The sequence below is a fragment of the Pantherophis guttatus genome, chromosome 3 (genome assembly GCF_059756535.1).
Source record: "Pantherophis guttatus breed Tessera chromosome 3, ASM5975653v1, whole genome shotgun sequence".
NCBI lineage: Eukaryota > Metazoa > Chordata > Lepidosauria > Squamata > Colubridae > Pantherophis > Pantherophis guttatus.
The window spans coordinates 163,273,730-163,298,450 of record NC_142065.1 but is presented as its reverse complement, the minus strand read 5'-3'; the positions used below and the strand labels follow the sequence as shown (position 1 = coordinate 163,298,450).

General features: G+C 35.1%; 2 protein-coding genes and 1 long non-coding RNA gene across 21 annotated transcripts in view; 2 read left to right on the top strand and 1 right to left on the bottom strand.

The window, feature by feature from the left end:
• The window catches only part of ANKRD12 (ankyrin repeat domain 12), a 91,886-nt gene extending 86,885 nt beyond the window's left edge, over positions 1-5,001 (top strand). For all 13 annotated transcript variants that reach the window (XM_087891329.1, XM_060682039.2, XM_087891326.1 and 10 more), the window contains 2 exons: positions 461-556; positions 3,601-5,001. In XM_087891329.1, coding sequence (XP_087747455.1) covers positions 461-556; positions 3,601-3,786 — 282 coding nt within the window. In that variant the 3' untranslated portion in view covers positions 3,787-5,001. The remainder of the gene's footprint in view (positions 1-460; positions 557-3,600) is intronic.
• Positions 1-8,314, bottom strand: part of LOC117672649 (uncharacterized) — an 85,846-nt gene extending 77,532 nt beyond the window's left edge. The window contains exon 1 of the long non-coding RNA XR_009620190.2: positions 8,076-8,314. This is a non-coding gene — a long non-coding RNA (uncharacterized LOC117672649). The remainder of the gene's footprint in view (positions 1-8,075) is intronic.
• TWSG1 (twisted gastrulation BMP signaling modulator 1) lies at positions 7,565-24,181 on the top strand. 7 transcript variants are annotated; one of them, XM_034429471.3, is made up of 5 exons: positions 7,565-8,039; positions 10,379-10,535; positions 16,148-16,247; positions 20,337-20,600; positions 20,892-24,181. In XM_034429471.3, exons 2-5 carry the CDS (start codon positions 10,416-10,418, stop codon positions 21,071-21,073), a joined length of 666 nt encoding a protein of 221 aa, XP_034285362.1. In that variant the 5' UTR covers positions 7,565-8,039; positions 10,379-10,415; the 3' UTR covers positions 21,074-24,181. The 7 variants fall into 7 exon arrangements, with proteins under 7 accessions (XP_034285362.1, XP_034285361.1, XP_034285363.1 ...); XM_034429470.3 differs by lacking the exon at positions 7,565-8,039 and adding an exon at positions 8,086-8,346; XM_034429472.3 differs by lacking the exon at positions 7,565-8,039 and adding an exon at positions 8,089-8,219.
• The last annotated feature ends 540 nt before the right edge of the window (positions 24,182-24,721 follow it).

Here is a 24,721-nt window from a genome sequence, read left to right as displayed (position 1 = left end):
GCTGGCTTCCAATATACAAAGCCAATAGAGAAGCCAGCAGTAAAATTGTTAAGTTGTAATCACATGATGTCTCACTTCATGTCCATGGGTGATTTGCGTAACAAGTGCTGCAGAACTGTTGTCATAAATGCAGTGTGGTCAGGTGAAGTTTTGTTTAATGACTGCATCACTTAAGTGACAGAGTTGACAGTCCCAACTGTGAGGTTTAAGGGAGGACTACCTATAGTGGAACAGAGATTGTGCAATAAAGATTTCTCTGGATTGCCTAGCAAATCACATTTTTAAATTTTAATTCTTCCACTAAATTGAAATATTGTACGTTTTTCTCTAAGAATAATATCACCTTTACAGACAAACTGTAGTTATCATTAATCATATAGATCTATCAAAGACATTGTATAGTATGGGAATGAGTGGACATATAATTAACAGGTATAATTTTAATATGTTTAATTTACAGACTGATGACAGTAAAGCATCAGTTAGAGACCGATTTAATGCAAGGCAGTTTATGTCATGGTTACAGGATGTGGATGACAAATTTGACAAATTAAAGGTATGTATCTTCATTGAACTCCTCCCAAAATATTTTCCATTAAAAATTTCTAGTAAGTTATTAGACATGCTGCCCACTCTATCAGACTCTTTTGTGTGATTACAAATTCAAGTAGAAATAGCATTTTATCTTGCTCTTCTGCTAAAGAATGTCCCCAAATGTCTGTAGATCTGTTCTAAAAAGACTGTTTGCTGTTAGATTTCAAATGTGAAAGGAATAGTAGCATAGCTGATACAATAGCATTTGAATCCATATTTCTGTTCTATACTTTAATCAAAACTGTTTTATATGATACTGAGTCAGAAGGAGCAGTTCCCACAGTTTCTTTGCATGTAGAAAGCTTTTCCATCCATTATTCTGAGTTTAGTGCAATACTAAAAGAATTGTGTGGTCCGATATTTCTCCCATTGACTAGATGAGTGAGCCAATTGTAGTCATTGTACACTTTAGAGCAGGGATATCAATCTGGCGGCCCATGAGCCGGATGCATCACGAACAGGCCATGCCCCACCCCTGTTCTGTGAAGGCGAAAAAAATCACGATACATCACATGACGCCACTAGTTTGACATCCGTACTTTAGGGTATAGCAGAATTCTGATTCAGATATTCTTCATATACTTTTCCAAGTACACAGTCAAGACAAATACAAATACATTCAAACACTTTTGTTTCAGTGGAAGTTAAAAAGCAAATTTCCTCCTAATTTAAACAGGACCCTATTTGAATGAAACAATATACAGTAAAATTTTAGGTTATCTATAAGACAAGCTCGTGTGCTAAAAACACATCAGTGCAGCAGGAAAACAGGGAAAACATTTTCAATGTTACTAGCTATAATAGCTAAAACAAATATCTAAATTAAGCAATTCACAAGCAGTCAATCTACATGGATCCTAAATTATATTTGCAATTTAAAGATGCACAGAACATTTCAGAGTCAAAATGTTTTATCTGTGGATTGTCTTGTTTAGACTTTGGAATGCAATTTGACCCAGTGTCCCAGAAGCTATTCTAGTTTACAATGTCTAATTTTGAAGTGGGAACAGTTAATTCTTTGTCAGATCAGGATATTCTGAAAAGGAAATGCTTCAACCATAGATATTTTGCCTATTTCCAGTGTAGTTCAGAGATGACAAAGCAAAGATGAGGCTATAGGGTACACATTAAGACTTTCATTCCTATTCTTTGGAATCATATCACTACAATCTTAATTATGTTAGAGTAACTTGCATATATAAATGCTATTTTTGAAAAAAAGAATGGTGCAAAATGTATTTCTGCATTTTTAAAAGGAAACAGTTAAGATAAGACTCATCAACTTTATAGAATAGAAAATATGCAGAAATATGTGATACAAAGTAAAACCCACTGAAATTAATATAAGTAGTCCTTGCTTACCAACCACTGGCTCAACCATTCAAAGTTACAACTGTGCTGAAAAAATAGCTTTAGAATTATTTATGACTTTCACAATACCCCTCAGTCACATTGGTCGTCATTACAGTCAATTTTCATTCTCCTGTATCTAATCTGTTGTTTTCTTTTTTCCTCCTTACAGAGCAGAGAGATTGGAGAAGAATGAATTAGAACAGATTAAGCATGTACACAAAGGGAATACACACCAAAATCAATGTACTGGTGCTGACAGCTATGAGTGCGCTCAGCAACAGCTGATATTTTTCCCATTGTGTGCCTGCTTACTCTCTTTTAATCTCTTCATCTCCAATTGCTTTGCTCTGCATGGGGAGTGACAGAATTAACTTCCTTGTAGCTTTTTCCCCACCCAACAGAAAAAGAGGGCCAGCATGACCTAAACTGGCTGGCCAACCCGCTTGTGGGGACCTTCTTTCTGCAAGTATGCTGAGATAGGTGCAATTCATAATATCAAAGTGGCCATGAAAATGCCCTTTTGGGTCTCTTGAGATCCTGGGCCAGCCAGGAAGAGATATGCAAAAGTTAATGGATGTCTTTTTGAGGCAAATGCAAATCTCCCCTGTGGACAAGAAGGAATAAAGGAACTTGTCAGGAGCAGCAGACAAGAGAAGCCACCTCACTATTCTGCTCCACTTGGGAGTTGGTGTGCAACAGAACTCTTAGTGAAGGCCCATTGTTAACCACTCATCTTTCCTCGGTTTCCAGTGTCATATTGGAGTAGGGTTAACTCTTTGCCATATGCATGACCAGCAGCCCTCATTTCTCTCACTGGTATCTTCTCATTCAAATGCACTGTCTACCTAGGTTTGCAAAGTAAGAAAGAGGAAATACCCATGTATCTCTGTCTCTTCTGCCCTGTCAATATCCAAGTCATTTCTCCATGACAAGTGATTTCTCTCCTCTGTTTCCCTTCACTGAACAGAAAGACTGGAGATTAAGAGGTTAGAAGAGAGTAAGGAGGCACACAATGGGAAATATATTTAGCCATTTGCCAAGCATGCTCACAGCTGTCAGGACCAGTACATTGCTTTTGAAGTGTATTCCTTGTAGTATGCCTTATTCCCTTCTAATCCCTTCCTCTCCAGTGATAGAAGCATTTTTTAATTACATAGTGCTGAGGTGAGCATTACAAAGGTAATGGTTAGCAGGCAAAAAAAAGCCAAAAAGTATGAAATTATTACTCTTGTCAGTTTCAACCCAGAAAGCACAGTCATGGTTATATGAATCCACTTTATTTAGTAACCAAGTTGCTAGTTCCAATTGTAATTGGTAAACTAGGACTACCAGTGCATGTAGAATTGAAGCCTAAAAGTGCCATTGTTTTAGAGGATAGATTGTACTATTTTTTTAATTATTTAAACACAAGAGACTATTATTAAAAATTAATATTCAATACAGTACTTGTATTATTATTATGTATTAAATTTTTAAAAGAAATCTGTAGATAAATCTTGGAATAGGTTATGAGAACCAGACCAAATCATTTCACAAGTCTTAACCTGTGGATTGCCAAACTAATAGTTCTTGGGTTAATAGAAGTACAGTGTGCTTGTTTATATAGAAGCTTGCTTGAGGTAACTAAAGATTCTTCTATTTATTTTTAAATAGACATGTCTCCTGATGAGGCAGCAACATGAAGCAGCAGCTTTAAATGCTGTTCAGAGACTGGAATGGCAGCTTAAACTACAAGAACTTGATCCTGCAACTTACAAATCAATCAGCATTTATGAAATCCAGGAATTCTATGTTCCTCTTGTGGATGTTAATGATGACTTTGAATTGACACCTATATGACAGCTAGCATTTCTTGCTGTTACAGCTCAAGACTGTGGGATGCTTAAATTACAGCACTAAAATGGAATACTGCCTTTATCAATATTCCATGTATTCCTTCAGAAATGTGCCCCAAATCTCATTCAATATTGCACGTATAAATACCATTTGTTAATAAATGGTATTATTTTAGCCTCTGGGTTCAAAAAGCATCTACTCAATAAATCTATCTATGACAGTCTTTTACTCAAGATTTAACAGCGCTGGCAGCTGTAAGTCCACTAAAAAGTCTTGCTATTTAAAACTTCAGTGGTTTTTATTATTAAACATACAAAAACAACAAAAACCTGTGGAAGAACTTTTAAGTTTGTGGGAATGTGCAGAATGAGAGAGTATTCATCTTACATAATTTATAGGTTAACTGTACAGTTTTCTTTTTGAAAAAAAATGTTATATTGTTTTCATTTTTTAAAATAACTTATTTTATACATATTGTGCAAATGTAAATATTCTTATATTTAATGTTCAGCCCTGTACAAAAATAGATATTTTAATTGTAAAATTGTTTTGTCTAATGTTTATTGGACCAAAATTGTTGTTGTTTCTTATGTGTAATGTACAAACAATTTTCTTTTAAAAGCATGGTGTTTGATTTAGCTGCTTGTTCATCACCATTACTGCTAAAATTTGATACTGAGTGGTATTGCATGCTAGCTCAGTTGAATTTTTCCCCTACTACAGGGTACCTAACTGATTGAAATATTTGTTACCAATCCAATATACTGCTTTGTACAGCATCCATTCATTCAGAGAAATTTGCATGAATCCCTTTTCATTGTAGTTTGTTGCAGTGCTTATCGGATTATGTCTTAACTCCACAGAGCCATTTGTCTTTTGCTCTGCTGCTACAATGCCATATTTGTGACTTAACTTGAAAAGAGTATTTTGTTTAAAATCTTTACAAGATTAGAAAACCAGCTCTTACATCCTGGTCTCTAAAAGAGTTTTTCAGTGTCCAATTTATTTCCTTTTACATGCCTCTCAATGAGAAATCTTAAAATTGTATATTGTCTATTTTAATATTCCCTGATAGAAACATATGTAAATAGCTGTAAATAACTATGTTTAATAAATTCTATTGGTCATGCTAACAGATGTTTGAATCCTTGTGATTGTGAAATTTTCATTTTTGAAGTTTTATACAATTTGACAAATAAATCCTTGAAAGTTCCATGATAAGGTTGTACTTGTATATTCCTATTATTTAAGAATATATAATTAATATATTGCTATTATGTTAGCAAAATGCCTGCTACTGTGACGGGGAATATATAGAAGGCTTTTAGAGATTTGGAATCAAAAAAGCCTTGCCAAAGCTGAGCTTTCAAAGAGGCACTGAGTTTTCACACTTTCTTAATCAGCATCACTGGATATGGATTGTAAGTTGGTTTTGGGATATTAAGAAAGGCAAGTTTTATTATGCTGGGTGATTTTTCTTCAATTTTTTGAAACTGGTTAACATTTTAATTGTAAAAAGGGACACACAAATCAGAAGAGTGACTTGGATGTGTGGATTTCAACTAAGAAGAGTGACTTGGATATCTTTCTTATTTTGGACTTACAAAAGATATGTATTATACCTTTGAAGGAATTCCTGAAAAAAGATGAATTAAAAGAAATCAGCTCCTATAACAATATTTAAAACGAATGAACATTAAACTTTTAAAATAAGATTTATAAAGTTTGACTTATTCAACCAAGGTTAAAGTGTGTGTGTGTGTGTGTGTGTGTGTGTGTGTTTTCCTTCCTAGCATATTTTAATGGTGTGTTTTTACCAGGACCGAATAAGGCTTTCAAGATTTGTTTACATACAAAATATGGGAAGAATATATTTGTTCTTGTATTTTTAGAGAAAGTGATAAGCTGTGGTATCAAAATTGAAAGAAAGTGTTAAATTTCCATAAGAGTTTATGAGAGGAGATGAAGAGATGATAGGAAATTAATTTCTGGGACCTTATTTGAGGGAATTAAATTTCAATATGTTATTTCTGATAGCTCGTAATGGAAATTTCTGATTAACCTTTGAAGATTTCTTTATAAGACATAGGAAGATTTTTTTTATTTTTAGAGAAAATGATGTTACCATATAAAGTAAATGAAGAGTATGAAATTTATGGAAATGGCCTTATAGCCCCAGATTTATGGGCAGAAACATTTCCTTCTCTAAGATGTCTTTCTTCTTTGGCATTGTGTTACCACACACCTCAATGCTGGAGACTAGCAAACTCCTAAAACTAGAGGTAGTTACAGTTGCTGATGATCAGTTGATAAAGGGCACTTGATCAGCACCTGTCTGCTACTTAGCTTCTTCATATATATGGAACCAGTAAGGGTATACCTAGTTTTTCACACATGGCTTCTCCATTTTGGTTTTCTTTTTGTAAAATAAATGATGACATGTTGACCATCAGTTATAAAGCCCTTCATGGCATATGGAGCTCCTGTCTCCAGTTGCTCTTGTCCATCTCGCTCTATTTACCTTTCTTGACTGAGAATGACTGGCCCCAAGGTCACCCAGCTTGATTCCATAACTAAAATGGGACTAGAACTCAAGACTTCTGGTTTCTAGGCCACCACCTTAACCAATACATCAGACTGGCTCTTCTCAGTTCCTTGATTTGGTTATATCAGTGTTTCCCAAACTTGACCCTTTGAAGATGTATGGACTTCAACTCCCAGAATTCCTCAACCAGGCATACTGGTTGGGGAATTCTGGGAATTGAAGTCCATGCATCTTAAAATAGCCAAGTTTGGGAAACACTGGGTTATATCCACAGCAATCAGCTGCCAGGGGCATCTGCTGCACTCAGCTTGAAACTGCTATCAGGCTTGTTTGTATATAAGCACTGGAACTGAAGAACCTTTTTTCCTTCCAAGATGGTATATGGGAGAGAAAGAGGAAAGCAAGTATTGTATTTACAACTATGGTCTCAATAAGTAATACTGGTTACTTAAGCCCTCCATGAAGCTTGGCATTAACTGCAGCAAACAATAGGCACTGGCCTATTTTTCCTAGTCAATCAAGTGTTGGGTATGCACATGATAAATCACAATTCAAACAAGATTGAGTAAAGCCCAAATTGGCTCCTCTCAAATAATATGCTAAGGCAACTATGTTTTACACAACTGTTGGGATTCACACAGCAGGCAAAATGCTACCTACGAGACCGTCTTTTGCCACCAATAGCCTCCCACCGACCAGTTGATTCTCACAGGGAGGGACTACTCAGGGTACCATCAGTCAAATTATGCCGACTAGCGACTCCCGGGGGAGGGCCTTCTCTGTGAGGGCTCCAACCCTTTGGAATGAACTGCCCCGAGATACGAAATATCCCTGATCTCGTGCTTTCCGCCGTGCCCTCAAAACTCTGATGTTCCAACAGGCGGGGCTAAACATGAACATGTGAATGTTTTAAAATGTTATCTAATTTTAGGTTCTATTTAATTGGGCCAAACTATGTTATAATAATAATTTTAATTAGCAATTTTATGATGTTTGTGTATCTATATTTTTCTTGACTGTACACCGCCTTGAGTCTTACGGGAGAAAGGCGGTATAGAAATATAATAAACAAACAAACAAACAAACAAATAAATAAATAGAATCAAACATCACATTGTGGCTGAGTTAGGTGTATGGATTATGATCTCCTAATAATGGACTTTATTTTTCTTATTTGCTCACTATATTAATGTATACAAAATGCATTTAGAAGGGGAGCAGGAGACACTTTTAGCCAATCCACAAAGAATTAGATAATGTGGTGGTCCCAGAGAGAAGACCAGGCTGTTGTGTCTAGCAACTGCGGCAAAGAGCTTTTAAACTCATGTGCCGATATCAGTTAAGATAACCTTTATTGTCCTTTTTTTCTGTGAGCACTCTGGCACCCATTAAAAAATGCTCATTTTATGCAGTTGCCCTACGCATATGGCAACGCCTGTTAAAGAAAAGCAACAAACTACTTGCTTAGCTCTGCAGGAAAAAAATCCTACGGGTGTGTATGAGAGAGAAGTAGAATTTATTTTGGTCCCGTTTTGCAGACTTTTCAAAAACGAATACGTGGACAGCACAATCCAGCAACAGGTCGGGCGGAGGCGCAACTCCTCAGGGCCACAAGTGGAAAGGCCCTACGCGTCCACTGAGGGGAAGCGAGCCCCCTTTTCCCCTTCCGCGGGAACTATCCTGGATAGAAGTCACCACGCTGAGCCCAAAGGTGAGCTCCGTGGCGTCAAAGAAGGGGCCGGCTTACCAACGAGGCCAGTCCTGGATGGGCAGGTCTCTCTCCCCAGCGGCGCTTTCCCGCCCCAGAGTGCCAAGAGGCCGAATTTCGCGATGCGCTCCGGGACCTTCTGCGAGGAGACGGCGCGTGGGCGAGTCCCTCCGGCGCCGTGAGGTGTGTGCGTGTTTGCTCTGTGTGTTTAAGGCCGAGAAGGAGGAGACGACTTGGCCGAGTTTTTCCCGCCTCCCTTCGCAGCCGAAGCTGCTCGGAAGGCAGCCGCCGCGGCCTTTCCCTTTATAAGGTACTTCGACGCTGTCCGCCGTCCGGCCCTGCGCAAAGGCAGCCAAACGGGGCTGCTGCGGCCGCCGCGTGAAGCCGGGTGGCGGGGGGTGGGGGTGGCGCGAAGAAAGAGGCGGTCGTCGGGGAAGAAGCAGGCAGAGTGAGTAAGGGGCATCTGAAGGAGGGGAAACGGGGAGGAGGTAAGCGAGCCCACCCGGCGAAGGCTGAGATCGCAGTGGAAACATGCGGGAGCGAGCGGGGCGGTGGAAATATGTGTGGAGGTGTCGGAGGTGTCCCCTTAAAAAGGCAGGAGGTGGGCGCACGGGCAGATCTCCGCGGCTTGTTTTGTAGGATCTGGAGCTTAGCGGGGTCTTGGGTTTTAGAAAGCGGCGTCGGTTGAGCCTCTTGCCCTGAAGCGAACTTTCCTTTGAAGCCTGGATAGCCGAGTGCTGCTCCATCTCTCCAGTTGTCCTTTGTACTCCCTGCCGCCGCCGCCGCCTTTTGCTGGTCCATGCTGAGAAACTTGAGTTTACTTTATGAGCCTCGCTCTGTTGCCTTTCCGTCCTCACCCCCCCTAAATTTCTCATCCTCCCCCCGGCGCTAAACCCCGATTTAGCGAGGCGAAGCAGACGCGCGGGTGGGGAGGGGAGAGCTGTGCCTTTGGCTCGGGATTGGATTTTGGCCGCTGCATTGGAGGTTTCATTAAAAGTCCTTTTTTTAAAAAAGTACGTGCAAGAGTTGGGGGTTTCGGCATTTGAGAAAATTTGCCTTTGCCAACTACGGGGACTTGATTAACGATTTACTGAGTAAGGCAAAAGGGTTTAATGTGCCATTCAAGTAGAAAAGAGAATAATATGGTGCGGATGAACAGGTGTGAATAACTTCCGAACAGCTTTGTTTGCTCTAAAAATGTTTCTCTGTATAGTTTTTTTTTTCCATCATAAAAACTTTGAAATGTGGAATCAAATAAATGTTCAACTGTCCTTTTTTTGATAATAGTACATTTTGAATTGTGAAAGATCTCAACTTTTCAATTGATAGACCAATTTATCTGAAGGGAAGGACTGACATAATGAAATTGTAAAAACTGGATTCAAAAGGACAGGTTTCTGTTGACTAAATTTTTCAAATGTTTTCAAATTTTTCAAATGCTTATCATATGTTTTCAGATTATTTCTCCAAAACAATTTTCCAGTAAGGAATCTAAAATTACTGTTCAAATTATTATTCCTTACTTTGTAACTCTTAAGATCATGTTCAGTGCATAAAGAACATAATAATTAAAAAAAGAATCCTAGAGATGTTTGTCATTTCAGGTTTTTTTCAAATTGCTCTCCTAAAGTTCAGAGGTATCTAAGTGAAAAGATGGTAGTCCTTGTTGGACAAAAAGGAGCTCCCTCCCTATCTTTTATTTGCTTCTTTATGTTTTGATGTTTCTCAGCTGTATTGGAAAAGAGTATGATAGGGAAATAGTAAGTCAAAAGATATGATTTGAGTACGTAATATTACTGAATTAGAAGCAGAGTGCAGAGATTAAGTCACCGACTATATCCTTTACCAATATAATATTCTGTTGATTAATATGTGGCACCCATCCAATTTCTTCTTCAGAAGCCTTGTATGTAAAGTAATACTTCTATATCGCTGGAATTGAAATGAGGTTATGTTAAAACATGTTCTCATTTATCCGTCAGAAAGAATTCTTCTACATTAATTCTAGTAGGCCTTTTTTTCCTAGTCCTTCTGTTACTCCATGAAATAAATATGTTGCAAATAAATACTTTACCATGATAGGATTGTAACTCAAATAATTATATTAGCGTTTGAAGTGTCATGCTTTACATAACTTTGAAGTCAATGGAAAAATAATTGTCTTGACTTATAATTACATGAGAACTTTTTTTTTTACTAAACATGCGGCTGATCTGAGCATAAAAAACTAATGGGAAACAAAACAAAAGAAACTGCCTTTGAGAATTATGGAATAAAGAGGAAAGCTTAGTCTTTTCCTCAGAAAATATGGGCTTTTCATACTACTTTTTATTTCAATACAGTTGGAACATTTTTTGAAATCTCCCTCCTGAACAAAAGATGAGGTTGTGGTACTTCCCTGGGTTCCTCATAATCAGTTTGCTGTACTTCTGGATCCCATCATCCATTTGCTGCAACAAAGCTCTCTGTGCTAGTGATGTCAGCAAATGCCTAATACAGGTATGAGATCATTTACACTTATGCTTGATAAGTATCCAGACATTTTTCTGTAATAATAATTTTGAAAGAAGTGAAATAAAAATTATTTTGAAGAGAAATTTATTGAAGAATGTGGAAATCTTTATTTTGAATTTTCGTTCTTTTAATGCATGAAGAAACATGCAAAAGCTTCAGGCGGCATCTTATAAAAGATAAAATTTGAAATTAATCAGTAAAACTGATTAATGTGGTGATTTGTTTATGTAATAAAGTTCTAATCTACTGAGACCTAGGTTCTTGGCCAGTTTGTAAAGTTAAATCATTGAAACCTAAGTTTACAAATAAGTAAAACCGTATTTGCTTTTCTTTTACAGTGAATCAATAAAAAGCAAATAGTAAATACTATAAGGATAGGGCATATATAATCAAATATTATTCCAAAACTGATCAAATACTTAAAATAACAGAAATGCCTGGAAGGAGAAGTTTTGTCTTGCACTGAGGAAGTATTTATGTGAGTACCCTCAAACATGAGTGGGACATTACAGGTGAAACATTTCCCTTTGAGGAAGCACCTGGAAGAAGATGGTTGAAGATGTCTGAAAATCCTATCCTCCTCCATAATGGTGAAGGTATTCCTTGAAATACCGAATTACCAGCTAAGATATCACTTTCAGTGATATCCAGTGTACTTTTCTTTTCATGCTGCATGGGCTTATCCATGAATTGAAAGTGACTACTTACTTCTCATTTAAACACATCATAAAACTGGATCTCTGGTACAAAACTTAAAATTGTTGTAGAAAACTGTATGTGACAAGAGTAGATACAGAAAAAATATATTGATCAAACAAATATAAAAACAATGAGTTGATGATTTTTCTTATAAAAGTTTACTATTGTATCAAAATTAAAGTGTTCTGTTTGAATGTAATTAAAATTATAGAACATGTTTCTATTACTGTAATGAATTTGGAATTAATTTTTGGAATTTGTTTTATCTACCCGTATTTTTTTATATTATTGCAGGTCAGACTTATTTATATATACTCTGTGCAAATATATATATATATATTATATATATATATATATATAATATATATATAAAATATAAAACTCATAAGGAAGTATTACATTTTGGCCAGAAATGAATATATTTTATTTATGTAAAGTAGGCAAGCAATACATATTTTCTTTTGCTTTTTAGTTTTTTGAAGATTTTTTAGAACTAAATAACATTAGGAGAAGCTGATGGATAACTAAGGCTCTCTGGCTCAGTGAATATGGAAAAAGTTACATTCTGTTATACTGAAATAAATAAGTATCCCACTTTGGTGTTATTTGTTCACTTCAAAGTCTCTCTCTCTATAGAGAGAGTATATTAGTTGGATCCCTGTGGAAGCTGTAGTAACATTTGTTGGCAAAGATATGCAAAAATACAGAAATCCAAGAGGTCAAATACTTTTTTTACCAAACTATGTGACACATTTGTTTGTTTGTTTGTTTTTTGTATTATGTTTGGGAAGTGATTTTAAAGATAGCATTGGGTATTTCATGTTTACTAATGCATTTATACAACCCTTGCTGGTTTAATTCTACCAAATTTATAGACTTTTCCTAGAATCGGAGTACAGAATTTAAGTGTGCATGCACTGATGTTGAAACATTGCTCCTGGTTGTAGAATTCTTCTGTCTGGAATATACTCATCATCTCTGTAGCCAGATCGTCACTTAGAAAAAGAAGTCAAAGCAAAAATATCTCTGTAAGGAAACACTTTGCATGTGATAAATGACAGATAGTTTTGAAGCATGTAGTAATAAAATGGCCAGTTTTTCCAGTAACACATGAGCAGAATTGTAAGTTCAAAAATGGATTGGAAAGAAATCCAAAAATATATTTTCAAAAGAGATGAATAGTAATAGAATGGCAAACATGAGTCAGCATAGACAAATGTTCCAGAATGTGGCAAAAATCACCAGGAAGCAGAAGGTAAACATAATTTATCATGATAGTTGCACGTTACCATCCCAATTTACTTTTGTTTTTATTATTTTCCTGGCAACATGGATGCTTCCAAATAAAGCACTATGCTCCAACAATTTTTTTTAACCCATCTTTATTATTTTTATAAATAATTTCAAGGTGGTACACATACCTAATACTCCTTCCTCCTTCTGTTTTCTACACAATACAAACCCTGTGAGGTGAGTTGGACTGAAAGTGAGTGTCTGGCCCAAAGTCACCCACCCGACTTTTATGCCCAAAGTGCAATTAGAACCCACAGCCTCCTGGTTTCTAGCCTGGTAACTTAACCACTAGACCAAACTGGTTCTTTATGTCTTTATATTTGCTTTAAATCTTTTTATTTGCTTTCTAAAAATTCCTAGTGCCACCTCTTGTAAATACAAATGAAGATGGTAGTGGACAGTTTGATTTTTTTAGGAGCCAGATTTCATTGAACTTAAATAAAGATTAGTCAGTATGTGCATTGATGCCAATGGATGCCAAGGGAAGTTTCTGTATGCATTGTGGGACTCGGGCTCATCTCATTACCTACCTTTGAATTATGCAATAATTGTCCTGGAATAATAACCTCTGAACTACAGTAGCTTGGTAACTGTGGGTGAATTAGAATTAGAAATAACTAATTCATCAACATACATACTCTAATTCTAACACATACTTGAGGTTTATTTCTTGACTGTTTTGCATACTGGTTTTAAGTAAACATTAAACCACAAAGGTTTTGTTACTAAGCTCAAAAGTTGGTATTTGCTTTTTCTTAATATTGTGAAAACAATTCAATGTACTTGCTTGTTTTTTTTTTTAACCTTAAGCATCAGTTTTATAATTGTAACTATCCAACTATAGACATTACCTTTTTTGAAACTATATTTTAAATTAAAAAGAAAAGGAACTAATTAACTTCCAGAATGTGAGACTTTGCTAAAACTATAGTGTTTAACACCAATAAGGCTTCATTGTAAATAACTTCAGGGTTTTTAGAGGGAGAACTGGTATATAAATTTGAAATCTATGGATGCTTAACATGACCAAATGTGCCTAAACTTTTGCCCCATATGTTAAAGAAATACAGATGCATATATTTCTGTGTGATTAAGTATACTTAGTCCTATGAGGAAATTCTTCAGTCTTATCAAGATAACAAATTGAATAATTTATTTTTATAAACCTTTTAACCTTTTTTCTACTGAACATTTTTGTAATTTTCATAATTAAATTTAATAATGAGCATTTGTTAAAAAAAGAACCTTAACAAAAAAAAATACAGTTCTGGTGCATTTCATGGTTCATTGACAATTAAAAAAACAAATAGTGTATTGATAAAACACCTTAATTTAATTTATAAATACATTATAAGGGATTATCCCTAAATTAAGATTCTTTATCTGAAAAAAATATGGTATATAAAAGCCTTGATTAAATATTCAAGTTTTGGTGGATACTGTGCAAGTTAAGCTACTCTCACAGATAGAAGTAATTAATTTTTAGAAGAGTTTCGTTTTCTATAATAAGAACTTGTACTGAAGAGAGGGGAAGAACTGAGGGAGATCAATCTAGTATTAATCAGTTTCTTTCCTTCGTGTAGATAGAAGAGATTGCATGAACTGTACTCCATTTTATAGAATGCAGGGAATGGTCGACATAAATATTTATTTTATCAGCTGTGCAACAGATGTGAATGAAGTCAACAATCTTGTATTGAAACATACTTGATTTGTTTGTCTTGCTAGATAGTTCTCTTTAAACCCTGTTCAGATAGGATTTCAAGAAAGTATCATAAACCTTTCAGCAATCTCAACATTTAACTCATGAAAAAAAATGAGTTGTTCATAAAAAAATTAAATCTCTAAACTGTAAATATACAAGTAAATATATCATTTCTAGTAGATCACATTGATATTTCTAGCAAATGAATGGCAGGATGGTGCCATGATATGATTTGTATTAGTGAAATAACCCATGGTGACTCGAATTCAACATACTGTGACTTTTCGTGATGCATAAATCCAATCTTTTGGACTCCTTTACCATAAACAAAGCGGGGACTGATTTTGGCTTAATGCACTGTGAAGTCAGATATTCTGACTTGATCCTTAATAAAGTGATAAAAATAATCAGTGGGTTAACCCATTGTATGAAACCATCTATCATTCAAGAGTTGTGGAAGCAAAGTTTATTCAGCACAATTTATTTCTTAATCAGTATTTAAGATAATAATTTTAAATCAATAGTTTCCAAATAGTGTGTCTGGCTTTTGCTACCTTATGAAACTGTAATCATATAATTGTTGTGGTAGGTTTGAAAAAGTGGTATGTTTATATGTAACTTGCAATATGGTTTTATAATATTTCTTTAGAAATATGTCCCAATTAGATGCATCCTCCTCCTGAGTAAGTGCAACTTAATTATTTATGTTCTTATTAAAACCAGACAAAATACATAATATATGCTAGGCAATTTGTGACTTTTAGGACATCATTTCAGAGATATTTCCGTACCAGATTCCTCACTGCCTTCAAAGAAAGTAAAGTTCCAATATACTGGAAAAGTTCCTAAAAGTCAGGGAAATATTCAGAGATGTATCTGCCTTGTGTATTTGCATAGTCAAACATCGGGAATTGTACACAGGAAATGTTTTATGCCATTTTGTGTTATGTTATAAAATGCTTAATGATAATTTTTATGTCATAAAATGTTTTATAAATTTTGCCAAATTTCAATTCCACTGGAGTCATTGGTCATGGATTTCAAATACATTCTGTAAGTTAGTCCTTCAAGAGTCTGTGGTTGAAAAAAATTTGCCCTATAATGCACCATTTTGCCCAGTTAAAGATTACAGATATGAAAGTTTTAGTAGTCTATAGATTGCTTAACATTGTATCCTGGTAGCACAATGATACATAGATCTGTAAAAGTATAAAATATGTAAATGTATATCTATTTTTTTGCATCTGCTTTTGTCTTATTCTGAGATTAGTAATGGGGCTGTCTATAATTTCTAAAGCTTTCCCCAAGAATTGGGTATTATCCAAAGTTCTTTGTGTGTGTCGTAATGAAATAACCTTTAGCATAGTGTGCTTCGGTATATATTCTGAATATATTTTATCATTATGTTTGGAGAAAAGATTGCTACTACTATTAAAGCAATATTTTTTTCATGTATGCAACAGGGTTGCACTCTTTCTTTGATTGCTACTGCTAGCTATCTGTGCCATTATTACCAGATAAGGAAGGAATTTTATAATTGGCTAGTTAGACACAATGAAGTGTTGCCTTTGTTGAATAGATGGAATTAATGTTCATTATATTTTTGTCCAGTCTGTTTTCTAAGGCACTAAAATGAAGGTAAGTGGGGCTTGGAAACTATACGTCCAAAGGCTGGACTAAATTTATAAGGGATCATGGAGGGAAGTTTATACATTCAGCCAGGACAAGGGGCTTACTTTCTGCACCTTCTGATGGTAGGAAAGCTCCCATGATTTCCTCATGAAGAGGTTGATTATTTAAGAACCATAAATACAAATCATAATCTTTCATTGATACTGCATATACAGAATGACATAATATAATGTGATATATTTTTGTCTCTCTCTCTCTCTTTATCCAGGAGTTGTGTCAATGCCGACCTGGTGAAGGAAACTGTTCTTGCTGTAAGGAGTGCATGCTTTGTCTAGGCACACTTTGGGATGAATGCTGTGACTGTGTTGGTAAGTTCATGTTTTTTTCACCTCTACCAAAACCAGCTATTTTCAGTAGTAATTTTCAATGATTTAACAGCTTTTGAAGCTTATGCCAAAAGTAGCAACAGGCAGAATAATGGGTATTTTATATTTAATTCAGTGTATACATGAGTTTAAAATTAAGCTATTTATGAAGGAGGAAGTTGTTCATGAAGTAACTCTTGGTGCTTTAAGCCAAAATTCATGAAATGTATACCTCATCCTATATTGGAGGAAGAAACTTTTATTAGGATTGAGAAAAGATAGTGTATGCTGCAAATCTTTCTGAAAAATATTGTTTTGATTAGTTTCTTTCAAAGTTGGAAAAACAGTTGTTCAAGACATAATGGATATATGCAACCCACTAGATTAGACTAAAATGGGTTTAAGTGGTTTGTGAGTCAACATGTAGGAAGCCAGCCATTGAATTTTGAATGTTGTTTGAACAATGCAAAAATCTGAAACTTTGTTTTGAAATGTTTAATTTTAATTTAATAATTTAATTAATTTTAATTTGTTTTGAAACTTGTTATTTGTTTGTACAATATACTATGCAGGCAGAGGAATTAATGTTTAGTTAACCCAACCATAACTTGTGTGATCTGCCAGCTATCATTATAGTCTAGTGCTTAATGCATCTTTCTTTAGTTTTTCATTGCTATTAAATGTTCATGAATGGCACATGCCCACCTATTTGCTTATGGGAATATGCCCATAGCAGTGGGCAGAACAAAGCTGAGAATTTATTAACATCAATGGATGGGAAGAAATCTCAGCTTGGTACTTTCAGCTGATATTAAATGTTAAATTCCCAACTGTAATGAATTACATTGAGGCCTTAAGGAAAGCTGAGTCTTCATTTTCTAATGTTGTTTTGGGGAAAGATGATCCTTTCCACATATTTCATGGCTGCATCACACTGTGATAGTGTTGATCTGCTGGATGTTGCTGCAGTCTGCCAAGCCAATCTGAGAGTGAATTTTATGAAGACTTACCGAGATAGAGTTAGGATTCATTACAAGCTAGATTTGTTTGGAAAGAGAATGAAGAGTCTCTGTTTTTAGGAGTCTTTAGATCAGTTCATAAATTATGGGAGAAATTAGATTGCTGTTTCCTATGATTTGAATTATATGCCACTACAATATCAGTAAAAAGGAGCTATAGAATATAGGGAATTCTTATACTCAACTACGTAAAAAAACAGCAGCTCCCTAGGAAAGTAATAGACAACACTGGTATGGAAAAAATGTGCTAGCCATCTACCCCTGTTTCTTTCAATTGATGTTACTGTAGGGATTTAGCTGGAGTGAATTATCCGGTTCCAATTCCTGCTTGGAAGAATAGTTGGATAAGAACGCTTCCTTTCTTATAAGGAAGCCAGAGCTTCCCAGTCAAAGAATGGAAGGTGCAAAAAAGTAGTGCCAGATTTAAACTCCAGTGAGGATTTAAAGGGGGTTGACAGGGGACAGTCAACTGATCATAAAGCTAATTATGCAGCAACCAATTGTTATCTAGCCTCACTGTTTCACTGTCATAATTGCTAGTGTAGATTCTTCTGAAACTCAAACAGAGCTTTACGTGACCCTGCTGACTTATAATTCCATTCTCAGTAGATGTGAGTTGCAGCATTTAGTGTACTTTCCCTTACCTCAGAGTTACAACACAAACTATATTGTGTCATATCTAACAGTATTATTTTAGATATTGTTATATTTCTGAGTGCTAAATTTACCCAGCTGTTAGTTGCTCTGGCCAACTGTCTCTAAGGACAAGGAAATATTTTTCTATTCATCTGAATTGTACATTTTTAAAAAACCCACAAAATTGCAGGTGTTCTGAGCCATCATCAAAAAACAGGCTATACATTTATGATAAACAAAGCAAAGCTGGTCTAGACTTACAATTGTGTTCTGCTGTACAAAATGGAAAAAGGAAAAAGTGTACAACAATGCTGTAGTTATGATTAGTTACGGACACAATAGAGAACAAGGGATCAGATGGTTGAATTGCCTCTGACAAATTTTGGATTTGTACTATTTAATGTTTATACTAAAGTTCATTAGGTTATTATTACTAAGTTCAGGGGCGATTATGCTATTTGAATCTTATATTGCTGCTTACATGTTACTAAAGGATATGTGGGAAACCATAGCAAACTGAACCCACACGTTCTTAAGATCTGTTTGAGGAAGAAAACTGAAAACAAATTACTGTAGAACATGCCCTAATTAAAAAGGAAAAGCTGTTATAAGCACAAATACTATATAATGTCAATACTTTTCCATATAATGTTCATTGTTTATTTGCAAAAATATTAGACTATTAGAGGATCATAATACAACAAAAACAAAAAGATATTTGAACTATATATAGAAGTAGCCCTTGAAGTACAACCATTCAAATTTACAGTGTCACTGAAAAATGTGACTAAAAAGCATTCCTCGCACTTACCACTGTGATCAAAATTTGGGCATTTGGCAATCAACATCTATTTATGATAGTTGCAGCATCCTGGGGTCATATGATTGCCATTTGTGACTTTCCCAGCCATCTTCCAACAAATAGAGTCATTGAGGGAAGTCAGATTTACCAACCACATGATTCATTTAACTGCAGTGATTCACTTAACAACTGTGGCAAAAAAAAAGGTCATAAAATTGAGTGTGAATCACTTAAAAACATCCTTCCGTAACAACTGAAATTCTGGTCTCAATTGTGGTCATAAGTTGAGGACTACCTTTAAGTGATTTCCTTGCATCATATATTGTCAAAGTATAGTGCTAAACAATTACAAATGGTGTAAATTAAATAGCCCATTATATAATATATGTTACAGCTGGATCAGATTGTTAGTGTTAATATTTGTGTTGATACTATCAACAGGCATCATCTACAACGTATTTCCACTTTAGTTATTGGAATAATTACTTAAGATGTTCTCTTGAAACTTTATTTTAGTGGATGCATTGTATTTTTTTAGTTAGAATACATTAAGGATTGTATTGAGTACTTCAGAAATGAAATGCAGCGAAACAGTTTTTCAGACTAGTTTCATATTTAATTTCTTTTAAGTTGTGGTAAAAGTGAATTCATATGCCTTGCTGTCTTTAAGGAAGAGTAAGATCCTGGTGCACCAGCTCAGTATTGGTGAATTAGCATATCCCACTTCCATGAGCAGTGGGTGAGTGTGTGCACATGTGCTCTATTTGCATGAGCAGCCTGCGTGCCTGCTCCCACGGAACCCCCACCCCCGTCAGCAAAACATAAAAGTTGGGAAACTCTGCTCTATGCCATCTCCATGACTTCCCATCCTTTTTTGGAGCAAGGGAATCAGGTTACATTGATATTGTGGTATTGTTTGTTGCAATTGCTGAGTTAAAAAGCATCTGGATCTAAGATCCAGATAGTTGTAGAAGATAAACAGGATTTATTGGTCTCTTCTTCCCCAGCATAAACAGGATGAAAAGTTCCTTTGTTGTCACTGAAAGGCTCTTAATCTATTGAAATGCAGTTTTTAATATATGGATTTTTGTGTATATTATATTGGAAAATTTTATGACGGGACTAATGTAGTTCTCTACAGGTAGTCCTTGACTTAACAACAATTTGTTTAGTGACCGTTCAAACTTACAACAGAAATGAAAAAAAGTGACTTGTGACCTTTCCACACTTATGACCGTTGCAGCATCTGTAGGGTCATGTGATCAGAATTCAGATGCTTAGCAACTGACTCATATTTATGATGGACATGTGACCTTTTGTGACTTAACAACTGCAGTAATTCACTTAACAACTGTGGCAAAAAAGGTCGTAAATTGGGGGAAAATTCACTTAATGATTGTCTCACTTAGTAATAGAAATTTTGGGTTCAGTTGTAATCATAATTCGAGGACTACCTGATTTTTTAAAAAGAGAAAAAAAGAAAATGCTTTTTAAAATTCACATTACAGCAAAATTTAATCTCAGAAGCAGCTTTTGTAAATGTCCTTAAGGTTGTTAATGTCAACTTTTCTAATGTTACCTCTCAAATATTGTTATGGGCAACTGGTATTGAACAACTTGTCAACTTGTCTACAGGTATGTGTAACCCTCGGAATTATAGTGACACACCTCCCACTTCGAAAAGTACTGTGGAGGAGCTGCATGACTCGGTCGCTTCCCTTTTCCGAGCACTTACAGAAGGCGACACTAACCTGAACTGGAAAATTGTGTCCTTTCCCGTTGCAGAGGAGCTTTCGCCTCATGAGAATTTAGTCTCAGTTTTAGAAACCGTGAACCATCCACAGCATCACAATGTTTCTGTTTCAAACAATGTTCATCCTCCATATTCTAGTGAAAAAGGTAAAATATTGTGGTTGAAAGATTGGGAAAAAAATTGGGTGGTGTTTGCAAGTTAAAGCTTTTAAAATGAGGGGTGGTGATTTTCATCTTATTTTTAAAAATCACATAAATATGATCTCTATTCCAAAATATGGGAAACATATTAAATATGAGCAGTGATCTAATATATTGTTATAGGAAAAGAGACATGAAACCAATAATTTAGGAGTTTGTTAGAAGTTTTATTTGAATGATCTGTGATTTAAACCTTGGTCAAAAAACTAAAATCTACCTTCTGCTTTGGTCACTTAGAACGCATATGTACTGTGGTTTACTTCGATGACTGCCTGTCAATATACCAATGCAAGATCTCTTGTGGCTCTATGGGTGCCTCCAAATACCGATGGTTTCACAATGCCTGCTGTGAATGTATTGGACCTGATTGTGTTGACTACGGGAGTAAAATTGTAAGATGCTCAAATTGTATGTTCTGAAATTAAACCATTCAATTTTATTATGGCAGATACCAAAGAATGTGTGGGAGGGAGGGAGGTATACTTTGCATATACAGGTAGTCCTTGACTTGCAACAGTTCATTTAGTGACCGTTCAAACTTGGAACGGCACTGAAAAAAGTGACTTATGACTGTTTTTCAGAGTTACGACCTTTGCAGTATTCCCACGATCATGTGATCACTTTTTGCGACCTTCTAACAAGCAAAGTCAATGGGGAAGCCAGATTCACTTAACAACCGTGTTACAAACTTAACTGCAGTGTTTCACTTAACAGCTGTGGCAAAAAAGGTCATAAATTGGGGCAAAACTCACTTAACAATTGTCTCCCTTAACAACAGAAATTTTGGGCTGAATTGTGGTTGTAAGTCAAGAACTACCTGTATTACTTTGGATGGTACAGCTGCAGCACAGTTGAAAGGACCGAGACATGTATATTATTTTAAATATGTAATATTACACTTTAAATCATTGGAGCAATTAATTAGTAAATGTTTAGATTTGGTTTTGATTGGGCAATGAATGAAGTTTCGTAAGTTGAATTTTATTTCAGGCTACTGATTAATCTGCATTAAGTAGATGATCATGAAAGTTTACCAGAATCATAATTTGGAGTTCTGAATTAAGCACTGTTATATTTTTTGAGCTTTTCACGTGTGCCAGTTGTGGACTGTGAATTGCTTCTATAGACCATGCAGATTACCTGTTTACCCCAGCAATAACTATTTGTTTTTAAGAAAGAAAACAAATTTAAATTGCTTTTTTGTTTTAAGAATTTACCCTCCTTATGAATAACACCTTATAAAAAAATTGATACACTTATTATGTCCTTTTCATTGCACCCTTCTTGTCTGTGCTTCCCTAACTCTTGACCTCAACTAGTTTGTTTTGAACAAAATGGAAGGAGTTTTGGATATTAAATTGTAAATCATAGTAATTCAGTAAAACAACATGGGGTTTAGATTAAGTAGGAAATTATTTTAAAAATTATAGCCAATGCTATCTACTAAAATTTATATACTTGCTTGCCCATTTTCCTATTTCTAATTTTAGATTCTCATAATACACTATTTAAATGTTAGTGTTAACAAACTGCCTAATTTATTACTGTCATTTGTTGTTTATGGAAACTATACTTTTATATGAAAATATGTCTAGAAACTGATACTTTTATGATTTTTATAATTGATAGAATCCAGGTTGGGATTGTAAAAAATATGGTTGCTGTTCTCAAAGATTAGACAGGATTTTTCAAACTTTTTCAGGTGGAACCTATTAAAGAGAAAAAATTCCTAGAATCCCTGATCAAAACACAAAGTTTAGGGATAAAAAATTGGCTGTGTTCAAGTATCCATAGAATCGGTTTTTTTCTATTGAACATTTTTAAAATAATTCTGGAGGAGAGGAACAGTCAGTTGTTAAATAGGGTCCTGCAATGCCTCTTCCCATCTCCATCAGATATTGGAGATTTAGTCAAAGTTGTTTCTACTGCTATGCATTTATCAAGTGAGATAACATCACACAGCATCACATGGAACAGATTTATGACCATAATGGAGCCTGGAATTTCTGTCTTAAGTTATGACGGTTGTAAGTCAAGGCACCCGTGTGAATGGACCCAATCTCATGTATGTTTTCTTGCAGTGATCATTAAAAGTGAATGCTGCGATCATTAAGTAAACACTGTAGTTGTTAAGCAACACCATGTATTCCTATGGGCTTTTTTTTTTTTTTTTTGGCCAGATTCTGGCTGAAAGAGTCAGAACATTGTAAATATTGTAAATCATGGTCATGTGACTGCGAAATGCTGCAACCAGCTGTAAAGGTGATCCAGTTATCAAAACACCTGAAATGTAGTCATGTGACAACAGGAATGTACAGTCATCAGAATTCCACAATTAGCTTTTGGACGGAAGGTTTGTCTTCAAACAATTGCTTGGTACGGTTAGAAGAAAACAGGATTACCTGTATTGTATATTTTTAAATGTGAGCTACAGGTAAATCTTGATATATTTTATCTAATTTAAGACAGTCTGAGTGGTAAACCTCAATACTTTTCATTCAGAACTAGTATACAGTTGTAACACTGGATTTCCATGGAGAAAAGATATATAACTACTTAAAGAAAGAATCTGTATATAAAATCTTTCTCCTTCCTTATTCCAGTTCATTTATTTTGCAAATAAATGTTTTACATCTTTGTTGGCTGGGGAATTCTAGGAGTTAAAGTCCATACATCTGAAACTTGCCAAGATTGAGAAACAATGTTGTAGACAATGATTCCATTGTATTATTTTTAATTTCTCCAAACATTCAGGGCAACCAGTTAAATGTTGTTGGCTGTGTCTTAATGAATTATAGCAAGAGATGATGAAATCAGCACTGCAAGTACTTCCAAATTTGGAAGGGGATGGGTGGGGTTTAGTCCGCTCAATTACAACTCCATTAATACACAGATGACAATATTCAGCAGCTTCCCCCGCTCCATGTAGAATTCTTTGATTTTATAATGTAGTATTCACAAGGTATATCTTACAGTCTTACTTCCTGGAGGAAACAGTAACAGTCCTATAGGTAATTTAACTTGATTCTATCTATAACAGAAAATTATACCTTAAAATGGAGGACTGTTATAACAAGTTATGCAACCCAGTAGCATTTAATCAATTGGCAATGTATTGCAATAGGAAGTCTGTTCTATAAAGTAGCAAAGAAAATTGTTCAATGTAATAGTCTTCGAGTAAAAAAATCTCTATATAATTTTGAATGCTCAGCCTGTAAAATGCATAATTCTGATGATTATTTTCTCATTCTGTTAGGGTGGATTTATGAGATTATTGTAATAGTTTAAAAAGTATTGCAAGAAATAATTGAATTTGGAATGACTCTTTGTTGTTTATTGTAGAAATTCTTCAACCTTTAAATATATATTAGAAAGAGTGGTTCTGTTAATCTACAGTGTAATTCATAATACAATTAAAATCATCTTCCAGATGTATATGCAATTACAGTAATAATTTACAACACTATTATTTCCTTACTTTTTATATTGTCCAAGAATGTTTTAATAAACAACACCTTGTTTATCTATTTTGTTCATTGTTTTCTGCTTTAATCTGTAGAGGAATTAGTATTAGTTTGCTTGTAAGAATTTTTATATTGAACATGGCAAGCCTGCACTATTGCTAAGAAAACTGCATGTGTGTCTCAGTGAAATCACCAAGGGTAAGTTTGAAAGTTTAAAGGAGAATTCAGCTTTAGCCATTTTGAATGTCCTTAGTGCAGCAAACTGGGAATAAAAATATTTTACAAAATGGATATATATTTAATAGAATAGGTATAAGTAGATACTTTATAGGCAGAAATCAGTCTCAGGCATGGATAGAAGTTGTATTGCTCTTGCTGCTTAATTATCATTGTCAGGTCCTAGGCAAGAGGATGTGCCTACACATTAGCAGTCTTTGGTATCATTGATCATGAAATTAATCTGAACTACCTCATGATTGAATATTTAGGAGCCTATTTACAGTGATTCTGCTCCTTTCTCAGTGGAAGAAAACAAATCATTCTAATAGCCTGTGATGTGTGAAGTGTCATGAGGTTCGAGTCTTTTACCTTGTTAACCTCTAC